Source organism: Colletes latitarsis, chromosome 7 (assembly GCF_051014445.1).
Source record: "Colletes latitarsis isolate SP2378_abdomen chromosome 7, iyColLati1, whole genome shotgun sequence".
Classification (NCBI taxonomy): domain Eukaryota; kingdom Metazoa; phylum Arthropoda; class Insecta; order Hymenoptera; family Colletidae; genus Colletes; species Colletes latitarsis.
In genome coordinates, this window is record NC_135140.1 from 18,951,382 (window position 1) to 18,966,061 (window position 14,680).

The following is a 14,680-nucleotide window of genomic DNA, read 5'->3' on the forward strand; positions in this document are numbered from 1 at the left end:
TCGAAATTGCTGCGTCTAATTATGTTACATTATGTCCTTCGACTTTCACGTTTAATAATATCGTGACTATTCACCGTCACGGGCTTTAATTATTCAACAAACAGCAATAACGTTCGTCTATTCTTAACGACTAGACTGTTTCTCGAGACTAATTAGAAGCCACTTAATTTATTTTAATAAATTGTCCTCGGATTGGTATTCAAATTTTAATTCGTATGGGATGCATTGTATTTTAACGTTCCAACGTTTATTTTTGGAAATTAAATGCGAACGTCGATAAGTGGATTATACAGGGTGCTCGGCCCACCCCTGGGAAAAATTTTAATGGGGAATTCTAGGGGCCAAAATAAGACGAAAATCAAAGTTAAATTAAAAAATTTCAAATCATTCTGAAAAAATTATTCTCGGTTGCAAGGGTTGATTACAATCATTTTTGGTCATTACACATACCTCCGAAATCCTATCCACTTTCGAGAAAAAAATTTGGTTATGTTCTGAAATTTTTTGGCGAAAAAAAATTTTTTCAAATCGTTCTAAAAAAATTCTTTTCGGTTGCGGGGATCAATTACAATCATTTTTGGTCATTACACATGCCCCCGAAATCCTACCCATTTTCGAGAAAAAAATTCAGTACGGACGGAACTTTAAACGTTAATAACTTTTTAACGAAGCCTCCATCAACAAATTAGTATTCTTGATTTTCGCCTTATTTTGGCCTCTAGAATCTTCCATTAAATTTTTTCCCAAAGGTGACCGATATATACCGTGTATATAATTTTTGTAATCCTTCGTGATCGATGGATGCAAGGATTAACCTCAAGTTAAAGTCGTTTCAATTTCTTCTCCTCTGTAATAAATTTTCCAATTATTAATATGAAGATAATAAATAAGAAGTTTCATATATTATCCTTGCAACCAAAGAAAAACTTGCCGCACGGTTATCGATTAATAATAAAGCAACAAAATTTTGTCCAGCTCCGTTTCGAGGTAATACGTCGTTCAATGATCCAAACAATATCGTCGATCATCCTGCACGACAAGCGATAAAACGACGATCGCTTATCTTTACAAGGCAGCATAACAATTCGATAGGATTGCCGCACCGATCGATTGCAAGAGTGTTTCGGTCTTTATCCAGATGTTGCTGCAAACCATTTGAAGTTTCTCTGTTTCTAGCGTGAAGCATCCACCGTGCTTCCTGTAGAATCGTTCGCTGCTTCCTATTCTGCTGGAGAATAAATGAGTTCATACGGTACCTATGCACTCGGACCTGAACGATGAAAGTTAACGCAAACGGCAGTGAAAATCGACTATGCACTTGATAAATATTCGAAAGGAAGCAATTAGGCATTCACGCGATCGACTCGAAGATATGTTTTTCATATTTGTACGCGAAATCAGTCTAGTGGATCTATTTTACTTTCCATCGTATCTCGTGTAAGGAACGTGCATCGAAAATTGCGATAAATTTTCGTTTAACGATCGACGGTTCTTTTCTTTAGTGTAAAATATGATTCCAGGAAAGGTGACCGGAGGGCGTGTCATCGACGGTGCTCGAATATCTAGGGTTTATCGAGCGAAGCGATGAGCGGCGGCAGCACGATCGAATTCATAAATCATAACGTCATTGCTATTTGTGTAGAAGGGACAAAAAAAATATTCGACGCAATCGACGACCACTTCAACGCGGTATTTTTCTTAGAAACAATATCTGATATCCGTATCGAATTTTATCGTCGAATTCGTGACGTTGATCGAAGGCAGAATTCAATAAAATTTTGCTCGAGCAGCATGCCCATAAGTCCGACGGGTATATTTTTTATCTGTTCGTTGCCAAATGTTTTAATCTATCGTTAAAATCTTTATTTTGATATAGCCAGTAACGTGTGAACGATCTTTTCGTGAAAACTTCGAAACCGTTCACGTGGTTGGGTATGTCAAATGTTTTGAAGGAAAACAGTTCCTTTGGCGGAAAAATGGAGTGTAAATATTGTTTCAAAAGTGTATCTTTGCATTGCTCGAGATTAGATTATAATAAGGACACAGAGATTTACCTCTAGAACAATAGAGATTAATCTATACTCTTGATAATATCTTGCATGGAGGGTTAGCACACTAATTCGTACAATGTTATCGATTCTTTTGTTCAAGTTATCCTCAGAAAAACAGAACAAAAGACTCGTTTCGATTAAAATGGGCCAAGAACTTATTGCCTCCCTATTACTAGCGCCGCCAACGGAGAAACAGCGAAGCGTAACAGTTCGGTCCACTGCACGAAACTTATAATTCATTCTAATGCGGCAATGTATTGATCGAGTGATTAAAATGATCGACAAAAATTCAGAATCGCAATGGATGAATTATTCTATTGTTGCGCTGGGCACTAAAAACACTCGAGCACGCTACTGTATCTGGATGCTCCGATCCCCCGTGATGAACCAACAGCGTACACGTGTCTTTCACAACAAGTAGTCGATCTTTCGTCATCGATTAACCATCTCGGGGACGACAAAGCCTTGAGCAACAAAGACACGAAAGACTTGGACAGGAGACGAGGCGTCAGAGTCTACGACAGCGTTAGAGGAAGGGTTCATCCGTGCCAGGAAGTACGAAATTGGCCAGGAAATACGGTGAACGCACCGGAAGGGCCGAGACGAACCATAAGACAGGCTGACCAGGTGAAATCCGAGCCGTATTATGATCGGGGCTCGTCCCGAGTCCACTCGAAAGGGACACCACCTACTATTGACAATGATAGCTTGAACAAACGTACTACCAGCGTGGCAACGGTGTGGACAAGCTCGTGAAAAAAAAAGAAGGATGCGACGAGGCCTACCAAGTTCAAACGATATGACGACATGTCTATATTTGGTCGGCTAACTAGCGTTTGACTTCTTCTTTTCGGTGGCAACTATCGCCACGTGGAATTCATTTCCATTCTGGGCTCCATTATCGAGCGACGATCAACCAAAATTCATGAAATTCTTTGTCAGTTAAAACTAAATTAGCCCATTTCACGTACAGCCACTTTCAATCATAGAAATTGCTTGCAATTATAAAAATATAAAATATTTGTTTCGTAACAACTTTGGGGAAACAGAAAATCTTTCGATTGTGTTCTTTCCTTCCGCGTCCCCCCCCCCCCCACGTAATTAACGATTCGCGTGCGAATTAACGAAATCTGCCGAGTAATTTCGAGGAAGGAATCTTTTTACGATAGTACGTCCCGAGCCCTTCATTAATCCGGAATAACAGTTCCTGGCCGGAAACATTTGTTCGTTATGGGAAGTAGAACAGTGCCTCTGCTATGTGAATGAACATGAGACGCTAAAGTGTGTATAGCGGCGGTAGCAAATTACGGCCAGACTTAGAACGAAGTTCTCACAAAGAAACGAGCGGGGAAAAAACGTTGTAAAAATAAATACAGCGTCCGTTCGTTGGAATTTACCGCCTTCGAACGGACTTGGACAGAATAGGAGCTGTACTTAACAAGTACGTGTAAAAATCTCGTACGCATGTATTCTTAAAAATGAATCTTTAAATTAAAAATTTAAGATATCCCCTCGCGACTTGATTTTAAACCGCGTCGGGAGGAATTATTTACGTATTCGTATCCCATTTTAGAAATGAAATCACACGTATTGCCGCGACCTCATTAATAATCCAAGTGAGTCAGACAATTGATAAACGGATTGGTGACAAACAGCCACAATAAAAAAATGCACTCAGATGGCTCGTTTACGTAATTATTGTGACACTGTGTGCTCCTCCACTGCCATCTTATCATGCCTTACGCGAATTATTTAAGCTCCCGATCGAAAAAACTCTTTAATCTACTGTTCTCCAAAATGGAGGGTGCACACGCCATTTCTAGAGAACGTAGTGTCTTGCAATCCAAAAAAGGGATGGAAATGAAATTGTTTAAACGTTTCTTTATATCGATAGATCTAATATATATCATAGACTATTGAACCCACCACTTATCTGGTGTTCAGAAATTTTCTTCCAATTTTAATGGACGATCCTCTAAAAAGTTTGTAAACCAGTGCTCTATTCGCACTTGTTTTCTAGATTCGGACAAAGGCTGGTGTCATTTTTCTGGTTAAAGATAACATCGAGACGCTCGGTTATTTACATAACTGTGAAACGTGATCATTCGCAGCTCGGCGGTTCGTTAATCCAGATGACATCACTGATTTCTCAGAAGTTTGCACACGACGCCGACGTTTAATTTCAATTTCTGAGCGTCATTAAATTGTAAGACCAACGAAAAAAGACGCCGACGGCACTTTCGTTGAATTCGTGGTGGTCGCCATACGAGGCTGTCACGTATGTCGGAGGACTTCCGGTTCGCGACTTTACTCTCTTCTCGCTAAATGTACAGGGTGTTCGATCACCCCTCGGAAAAATTTTAATGGGGGATTCTAGAGGCCACAATAAGACGAAAATCAAGAATACCAATTTGTTGATAGAGGCTTCTATAGAGTATGTGTAATGACCAAAAATGATTGTAATCGACCCTTGCAACCGAGAATAATTTTTTCAGAATAATTTGAAATTTTTTAATTTAACTTTTTAATAACTTTATAACGAAGCTTGAGTCAAAAAATTGATATTCTTGATTTTCGTCTTATTTTGGCCCCTAGAATTCCCCATTAAAATTTTTCCCATGGTTGGTCGAACACCCTGTATACACAGCGATGACTGGCTTTTCTTGCGCGATTTATGAATGATAGCAATTTCATGAATAAATAATGATAGCGTTGTAAGTACCAGATACATCACATAGATTTATCCAGTATATTTAAGAATGTCTTTAATTTATAAATTAAATGATTGAAAATGCGTATTCTAACAGGAACTCTATTTCGAATTCGAAAAGATCCGTTAAAAACTGGCGCCAATGGCGCAACGTTCGCACAATCGCTCGTTTATTGCCAACTTCGTAACCGTTGGGAGTTCTTGCTCGGTCAAGACACAACGACCTCTCTGTTAGCCACAGAAAAACACTTATTACGATAATCGCGAGAGGTATGATTATTTTTCGCGACCTTTCGCACCGTGTCACTGGCACGCGGGTCGAGTGTCGATAAAAAAAAAAACTATCGTTCACCCTAGGACGTTCTATCGATCGTTTTTAAAGAAACTGATAACGGCGAGTCGCTCGACGACGTTCGTTTGCACGAGGATCATCGTCATTAATTACGAGGCGCGAGTGAGTCATTCGGTTTCCTGCGGACGTTAATTGTAAAATTATAACTTTCACGGAACAGATTGAGCAACGAGTTATATTATGCAATTATCCGCGTTCTCGATCTCACGAAACCAGAAACGAGATAAACGAATTTCGTTGCAAATCGTTTGCGCGAACCGCCCATTAAAACAGGTTTTTTGAGGCCAACAGGTACCCACTTACAGTGTCACGGAAATTTTAGACTCTGATTGGTGTTGCGACCACCTATACTTACGTTTTATTCCGACGAGGAACTTTAAAAAGCCACACGCTTCTCCGAGGAAACTGTTTACAAACAAAACAAATTCGACGCCGTTAAGAAAATTATACTTTATTCGTGGCAATGAAATACAATGTTAAATTTTATTTTTATATACCCTCCTAGTCAAGAGAAAGAAAAGTTCATGAGGAACCGGCTAAAATATTAACCGGTCAAGGTCACAGACTACCTCCATCTGTTGTATAGTTCTTGCACTTCTAGTGTTTTGCAACGACCCAACTGTATAGATTCCCATATAGAATCGTGAGAAATATATTTTTATATTCTATTAAGATAATTCTCCAGAACTAGTTCACAACGGGGAGGATTCAGTTCGAACGTAATCTTTATTCCTTATTAAATATTTCCTAGGTAGAATCGCCCATAGTTACAAACTACTGCAAGTAACTAGGGGACACTTAGAATTCCTAGTCTTCGCTGAATGGAACGTATTATCTCGCGAAAAATACTTACAACCCGACGATATACTACACACTATCTACTCGTTCGCATTCTGATCTACGCCTCAATGTGTAGCTTGCGGTTCCTTTTGTAAATTTCGCGTTAATAGTCTCCCCGCTACTCCCACGCGCCACATTAGTTCTTCATTCTTGAGTCAGGCGCTCGAATTCGCGGGGGGATTTACAATGACGATATGAATACAATGGACCGGGGATCATCCCGGACGCTCGGGAAGTGGGTGATTTGAATTTCGATGAATAGAAGGCTGTCTCGACGAACAGAAGTTGTCGATGCCTTCGTGACAAGAGATGTATAGATCAATGATTCTTAGCCTTCTTTTTCTATCGTTCCCTTTCTTAAAATGACGCCTTAAGGCCTTAGTTAACCTAGTTACCATAGTAGTTACACTAGTTAATATATTACCATATTAGTTAGACATGGTTCAGTGAGTTAATTAGAACGTGAGATGTACCAATATAATAAAAATATACCCAATACGTCTTGAGAAACATTCTAGAAACTTGCACAGAGTTTGTAAATAATGTATAGTCAGCTGTTGAAACAAAAGCAGTTCCAAGCTCTAAATTTTCAAGTTAGACTTCGAATTAGAGTTTGTTCTGAAGTTTAAAAGAATCTTGAAAGTGTTCGTCATCTACGAGGCGTCTAAATATTGAGTATCGATTAATTTAATACAGAACAGTTTAGCGTTTTCTCGTTCTTGATTACAACGCTTCTAAAAGTGAATGCCAGAGGTCGCTACTTGCAAAGTGGTCATCACCAATTAGTTTGGTGATTAAATGACGCTTGGAATATGAGTTTACGTGTAACTAGTTGTTAAAAACAATCGCTCGAGGTGAATTGATATTGTTTAATCGTCGCGTTTCATTGGCATTTAACATCTACATAATTCTGTGCTAACACAACGATGAGACTGGACAATATAACCTATAAAATGGGGGTTTGTTTGTCAATACGACAACAGTTTTAACGCCTGTAAAAAATTACAAGAATTTAAGGAACAGTTATCGGACAAAGCATAGTATAGTTTACGTTGATGCTTGTCTGATTAATTGGTATGCCACAAGAAGGAATATTGCAAGTAGGTTGCTATGCATCTGAAATCAGTATCAGTTCACTGCTCGTTTTTGAGTATTATAATGTTTGTTACAGAATACTGTGTTTAATACACGTTTGAAATTCCTAAGCATGTCAGGGAAAAGGAAAAAAGTTACAGTGACAATGGAAAAGAAGCTAGAAGCTCTGTTTCGAATCGATAAAGGTGAGCCAATGAAGAGTGTTGCTATTGATTTTGGAGTAGGAACATCTACTGTTTCTGACTGGAAAAAGAATAGAAAGGAAATTGAGAATTTTTGTGCCAAGATGGTCACTAGGGACAGTTTAGGTAACAGGGGGACAGTTAAGAAAGCAAAGAATGTTACACTTGATGAAGCCCTCTACATGTGGTACATTCAAGAACGTGAAAAAGGTGCCCCAATATCTGGGCCTATGTTGAGGAAAAAGGCTCTCAGTCTTAACAATAATTTAGGTGGTGATCCTACTTTCACTGCAAGCGTGGGATGGCTAGGGAGATGGAAAGCGCGTCATGGGATCAAACTTACTCTTTCCTGTGAACATTTATTGGGGGATTCTACTCTCAATAATAATGGTGATCATCAGCTGCTATTGGATGACAATCTTGTGACAGTGTGTCTGTCCACGCAAGATGAAGTGGAAATGAAAGAGGAAAGGGAAGAGTTAGCAAGTTTGAACCATACTGAGGCTGTAGAAATGCTTCAAAAATTGATAACATACTTTGAGCATCAAAGTGAAACTTTAGGGAGTGAACTAATGACACTGAAGCATCTACATGACCGTGTATCAAAAAAGTGTCTATTGACTTTGAAACAGGAACCAACTAGAGATTTTGTTAAATAATATTTACCATTGTACAGTTATAAAATGCATAATTTCCCTATCACCAATCTCGCCATTGTAAATAAATTATGTAAATATATATTCTTTTGTACTCGTATGCGTGCAAGAAAAAATTTTTTTAGGTTATCTTCGTCAGAGTTACATATGTATCGTGCGAAAAAATATCCCTAATTTATACTTCTGACAATAGAACTAAAAGAAACAGATATTTTCGCCAAAATGTTACTCATAAAACCCCCTAATTACCGTAGTTAAATTTACTGGTGTTTACTTAAGTTACCTCGGTAAACTTGCAATTTACGACTTCAAGATTAGATTTCAAATCGCCAAACATTGCTATCTTATCTACGCTTATTTTCACACGTTACATATTTAATGTTTTGTACGATAGTCATTGTTCTTGGCCTGACGCGTAAGGTGAGTAAAATTTGGCCTTAAATTTTCTAAATAGTATATGAAAATTTACGTAGTAATATAAGCTCGTATATGGATGATTAAAACGGCAAAACAAAGTCCTGTAAATTGTACAGATTTTTGAAAAATAAAGCACGTAAGTTGAATGAGTTTTAATGGCTTTCCAAACATTACTCTCCCCCCCTGTTTACAACCACCGTCTTGCCCATCGAGCTCATTTGCATTTACATAACACAAAAAAGGATACATCGGTTACCCCACTTTTCTCTTATTAATTTAATGACTTTAATAGTACGCAATTTAAAGGAAACTTCGTGTAAGTAACCGCTGCGCATCCTGCATCGAACCGTTTAATCTATTTCATCTAATCAAGCTATTTTCAATGAGCCGGCGATTCATTTGATGATGGTCATCCAATTACCTTACCGATAGATGTCTAATTTAATAGATTTTCAGGGTGAATATCCTCTACTCTATGCGTTCCAAGATTCCAGACTCGGGGGATGCACGGATCTCCTGGGAATTCCGGCAATTCCAATTTCCGCTTCGTCGCTCTGATTCGCTTGACGAACCCTAAAATGGCCGCCACTAACGGGCCATTGAATTTCAGTAAAATTGTGCACGCTCAGAAGCGAGGAAAACCCATCGTCGATGGAATCAACCGTTAGATTCTTGCAGATATAGAAATTCCATGATTTCCTCGACCGTAAATACCACTATTACATGGTAATACGACTTTTTTCCCGTGTCTAGTATCATGGACTTAACAGAGAATTCTAGGGAACCAGAAAAGTCATGTATATTGTGGGTTAAGCCCACTCTTATAGAGCTAGAGAATAGTTAATCCCTTTAGATCTGTATGAACATCTTTCTGAGGCTTCATATGACTACATTAGAGTCTTTCTAGCTTGTTTAGAGGATTATTCTGAGTTAAAAATGGTCTACACTCTGGAATATATGCTAAATGTACTCTTTTATAGGGTTAGACCAGGCACACTGTAAATATGAAGTTTTTTTCTTGCACAATCTACCAAGTAGACTAGAAAAAGTCCAGAATTAGAAATCTTCGCGAAGTGAAATGGATGGAGAAAAGTGAAATGAAACTTTAGCGTACAATTTTTTTAATTGATCAGAGATAAGATGAACGCGAGATAAGACGCGAAATTTGTTGCTGATAGCTTTAATGTCCAGGAAAGTTGAAAAATAGCCTTGAACTATTCAGTCGAAGAACATAGTCTCTATCGTGCTCTGAATAAATTTTCACAGGCTTTTTTCTTCAGTTATTGTAATTATCTCTCGAATTTATACCTCAAAGCGGGCATTGAATAATGATTTCACGCTAACAAGCCAGAAAGACGTTATGGGAGTGTTATGTGCCCAGCCAATTGAAAACTATTTATTCCTTTATCTAATCGCCATTCCTGCATTAATTACACGGAATCGCCGGCGTTACGAGCACTTATTCAATTATACTGTCTTCTCCCTTTCGATTCCTCTATTTATTTTTCTAGTATCCGTTGAAAGACATCCCTTAGCGTTGCCACGACCGAGCGCGAATTCGTAACCCTGTTTTCGAGCCGCTCTGTAATGCATTCGACAATGATTCTCGTGACGTCAGAGGCGTGTAGAAAGTTGACAAGAAAAATCTACATTCCTGCATGCGTTCTGGCAGTTTTACATTCACCGTCGCGCCGCTGCCGCCGCGCCGGCCGTCTACTAGAAGAGTCCAGCCGCGTGTATGCGCCAGATAAAACTCCGTTCCTTCATATCGTATTCCGTCGACGCGTCCCCGGGGGTCACGTACGGAAGACTTACAACTAATTACAGCGACGAGATGTCGTTAGAGATGTAGCGACGAATTTCAGCCTCGTAACTCGTGCACCATTTCATTCCGTCGTTCTTTCACCTTTTCCCCCTATTTTTGCAACGAGGATTCGCTACGTCGCTCATCGACACCGAGGCGAACATGTGCAAAACACGAAAAGAAATGGGTGGTCGAGTCCTTGTTCTTTTGTTAAAACGTAAGCCTGTCAATGTAACAAATTACGGACTGATAACACCGATCGATAAATTGTAAACGATAGATTGTATAATTTTTTGTTGTCAAGGTCGTTTCAAGGTCATTCCGTGTTATTCAAATAGTATGCTGTAATTTTTAGCTGATACGGAAACAAGACCACGTAATGAAGTTACGTACAGTAACCCTAGAAGAATTCAAGGTCACTGGACAGCAGATATTTGAATTTCGAAAGTCATTCCGGAGAAAAAAACAATTGCCCGTATTTTATATCCTCCCAACCGTGTAACATAAAAGCTCATACTCGTGGAACACGAAATAATATGAAGATCAAGGTCGAGAACTCGATTACAATAAAAAATGAAAAAATCTACCACTAACGAATAAAAGATGAACGACCGATCGTTCGTTCCTCGTTGAATAAAACAGAGTTTTCAATCGTAACATGAAATATTTCGCGGGGAACTGATAAACATTTAACCGCTCGATCGAATGAACGTCATAAATAAATTGCCATGCGTTGGTTTCATCGATCACCCATAATTCAAATGTATTACCCAACTGGCGCAACGTTTTTCCAACGGAATCGAAATTGTACTACGAATCTGACCGAATGGCGAACAGGAAATTTGTAAAATCACCCAAAGAAAAATCTGCTACTGGCCTGTATATCGTTCCCTGTTTGTTCGCGTAATCTCTGAATCGAAGTCTCTCTGCAGAAACGCATTGAGACGCCCCCTACTCGGTAACGCTCGGAACAGGTTGACCGTAATGGCGATGCGAGTCGACACAATAACAACGCACGCAGGGATTTTTCTCGTGGTCGTTCGTAAATCCACGATTGACGGAACGCGGGAGTACGCGTTAAGCCTTGAAGTCTGTAACCTGAGTCGTTCGTTCGCTCGTCTTGGGTTCCAGGACTCGCCAAGGATCTTTCCTCTCTTTCTTCCTCGTTCTGTGCGCGCGCCGAACGAAGAAATGGCGGTAGTAGGGAGTCCAGAGAGCGGTCCAGCAACTCCCCAGAAAACGTGAGCTTGCGCGCGCACGCACGAGAAACATACGTTTTGCTGGTAGTACTCTAACTAACGTTGACTAGCGATGGAACCGATACTGTAATCTAAAGCTTCTTAACCCTTCCTTGCACACGTGCACAACACTTACCGTTCAAAGCTGTTTTCCCAATGAAACGAACGTACATTTATGCGAACAGCTTTGTTCGATAGTTAAGAATAATTAAACGCGTGAAAGATCGACCTCGGGTCAGGCATGTGAAATTTATTCTGACCCAAGCATCATGATATTTTATGATACACAATCATATTTTAATTACAAGTTTTCTGCCACTACAACGTCGACATATATCTTATCCAAAATTTGAGAAATTCAATATAGAATTTTTGTTTTTCAAAACTGGTTGAACTTAAGCGTGTCGTGCAAATGGGTTTGTTAATTATGCAGCTGCCTGCCACTCGAGTCGATGGTTACACGAGCTGCAGAAACATAAACAATGGTGGGGGTGATTACGTTGCTTGCATTCCTAATGCACATTGGAGCAAGAATCGAGGCAGTACTGTACCAAGTTTTAGTTTTAGGCGTGCTTCTCCGAATTTCTTTGAATCATATTAGGTACCTTCACCCCACGTATAGTCGACCAAGGGTGTCGAAAGCCTTTCTTATACGTTATCGAATGGTCCATCGCGAGTGGAGTTTGATTTAGGGTCTTCGTTGATCCCCCATACTTAGCCACGACCTCTGCCCCCATCCGTTTCCCACTTCACGTTTGCAGATGATTCGTTCCCATCGCTAGGCTCGCCACTTCACGCACACGACTTTCGCCCGGGAGACGGTAAGAGGACGCGCATCGAGTGGCATCGTGAGAGGAAGGAGGGGAAAGGGTGAGTGGAGGGGAGTTGGCGGGAGGGGTAACGGTAGGGGTAAGAAAAACGGCGCGAGAAAGGGAGAAACGCGAAGGGAGGAAGCGAGAAAGAGAGAAAAAACGACATCCATTGAGAATTACGGTATTCGTCGAGTAGAGGAACGGGCCAGCCGGGTCTGGAGGGGCTCATTAGAAACTCGAGGCAGTGGCGGGCGCTCGCGCGCGCGCGTAATATTATTTCCTCGTGGAACGCGGGGGCTAAGGCCGATCAAATGCCGGGTACCGTTCGGGAAAGGATCGAAGTCCGCTCCAATTTCACGTGCAATCGACGCCAGCGCCCCGTTATAATCGACGCTACCGGAGGGGGGAGTTGCTCGACAGGGGGGGAGGAAAACTCGACCGATACAGACCCCCTTTACACGGTTTTCCAGCTGTCGCGAACGACCTTTGCGGGCGATTGGCTCTCCTCCGCGAAGAATTCTTACCTCGTAACGGAATGAATGCACGGACCCAAGAGATAACGCTGGTGGGGGGCTCGAAGGGGAAAACTGTTACAAATTCCTTGTACAAATCAGTGATGCAAATTTTATGCATGACAAATTTGTGACTAATGCGAATTATTAAGTTCATTTTTTTCTCTGACAAATGAACACATCTGTCAAGAGTAATCTGATATTATTTTTAAACGTTTTGTAGTAACAAGACGTTTGAGCACGTATTTGCTTTACATATTCATAACGAAGTCAGTATCTTGACACCTTGACTTTAAGGGTGGTTATGATCGATAGACGTACTTCGAACTATTCTAACCTCGAACATAACTCTGTTATTGGAATATTAAATGACCGTTAATCACTAACCCCTAGACTTAGTCGTCACGTATGTTCCGGGTTTATAAAACAAGTATTTATACTTTTACGTTGCTATAACCTCAAAATCATCGAGCAATTAAAAATTGGAAGAATGTATAGAGAGTAATCTATTATAAATTGGACCCCTATTAAAGTACGTGATTTCCACAAATAAGAACGTCCTTCACTATTCTGCTCAATTGTCTCACACATGCTTATACAATGCCCTGTGTATTATTGTCATTAAAAAAACATTCACACCGCATGTGGTTTAGAACACGACAAATTCTTTGAATGTGTTGCAAACGCATTCCGCTGGATTCAAGGTTATCCACAAGGTTAAAACGCAAAAGAGATTAAATTTCGTAGAAGAGAGATTTTTTGAAAATATCATATACATTACGTATGATATAGAATTAACTAAAGTAAAGATTCAAGGAACAACGATACACGAATAAACAAAATATTATACGAGTACGAACGATTGCAAGGAAAAATTCTCGAAAGTCGAGGCTCAACAGGAAGGGATCGACAGTGGGCAGATCCGAAACTGTCCTTCGTTTTTTTGCACGACCTTCCAGGTATCGAATGCGACCCTTCGTTTCTTTCTCGAAGAATTCCTGCCTCGTAACCAATCCATGGAAATCTTTCACATTCGCGAACGCACATAGCTTCCTTTCCAAAATTGAAAACAAAGTAAAAGATAAACACATGTTTCGCCAAATGCTACGAACAACGGAGCCCACGGTCCCGAAACTTACGCGCATTTACGTGAAACAGAATGCTAACACGACACACTTCACTCTCTAATCTCGCAAAGATCAAGGATACAACCTTTCCCGGTGAAACTGGGGGGTTCCCAAAGCGATTCTTCCGTCGTGGCGGAAGGAAGCCTCAAAGGAGCAAGGACTTTCGTGCGTGACTCTCTTTTTCTACCATCGAAATGGACTACGGGATCTCCAGTGTGAAAAAGTCCCACGTGACCTATCGACCTTTGCGCGCGTAAACTTTCGTGAATCATAAACAAATTCGAAACCCAATCGGTAGCGTTCGCAGGCTCTATCGTACCCTGCCATCGAATGGTTATCGTACGAAATCTCTTTGGTTTCGTTAGGATCGAATGGATACGGTGCGAGTGGCAGAACGCGTGCCAGCCGTTCGATCGTTCGAATAAAAGCAAACGACAAGCTGTGCGATCGATTCATGGAACTGGCGACAAATTTCAGTACGTACCTTTTCTCCGTGTGTACGAAACTTATCCAAAAAGCGACCAAAGGAACGCGGGAATCCGTCAACACTGAGCAGAACACTTTCCAAGCACACAGAATCCACCAAAAATGCACACTTGGTCCTCGTCCCCGTTTTACGCTGCTCTTATTTGCAAGATTTAATAAACACACGCGCACACGACGAACGAACGGAGAAACGCACGCGTTTCGGCTTCGTTGGAGCGGTAGCGTGTCGCGCGAGCCGTACCGAAGTCTGCGCCAATGCGTTTGCGGCTTTGAACACCGAGCGGTTCTCCATCTTCATCCCCACCTCGAGCAAACATTCGCCGTGTTTCTTCGCCTTTCCCCCACCTCGATCACCAGGAGTCAAGCTGGCCGCCTATCGGAGAACCTCCAAGCAGCTA

At 40.7% G+C, this 14,680-nt stretch overlaps 2 protein-coding genes across 2 annotated transcripts in view; one reads left to right on the top strand and one right to left on the bottom strand.

Annotated features, from left to right (window-relative positions):
- Positions 1–14,538, bottom strand: part of Kst (spectrin beta chain, non-erythrocytic 5 kst) — a 57,023-nt gene extending 42,485 nt beyond the window's left edge. The window contains exon 1 of the mRNA XM_076769843.1: positions 14,281–14,538. The gene's annotated coding sequence lies outside the window, so the exon portion shown is untranslated. The remainder of the gene's footprint in view (positions 1–14,280) is intronic.
- On the top strand, positions 6,665–8,036 carry Cag (cag). The gene is made up of 2 exons (XM_076768135.1): positions 6,665–7,053; positions 7,125–8,036. Exons 1-2 carry the CDS (start codon positions 7,030–7,032, stop codon positions 7,887–7,889), a joined length of 789 nt encoding a protein of 262 aa, XP_076624250.1. The 5' UTR covers positions 6,665–7,029; the 3' UTR covers positions 7,890–8,036.
- Positions 14,539–14,680: the final 142 nt, after the last annotated feature.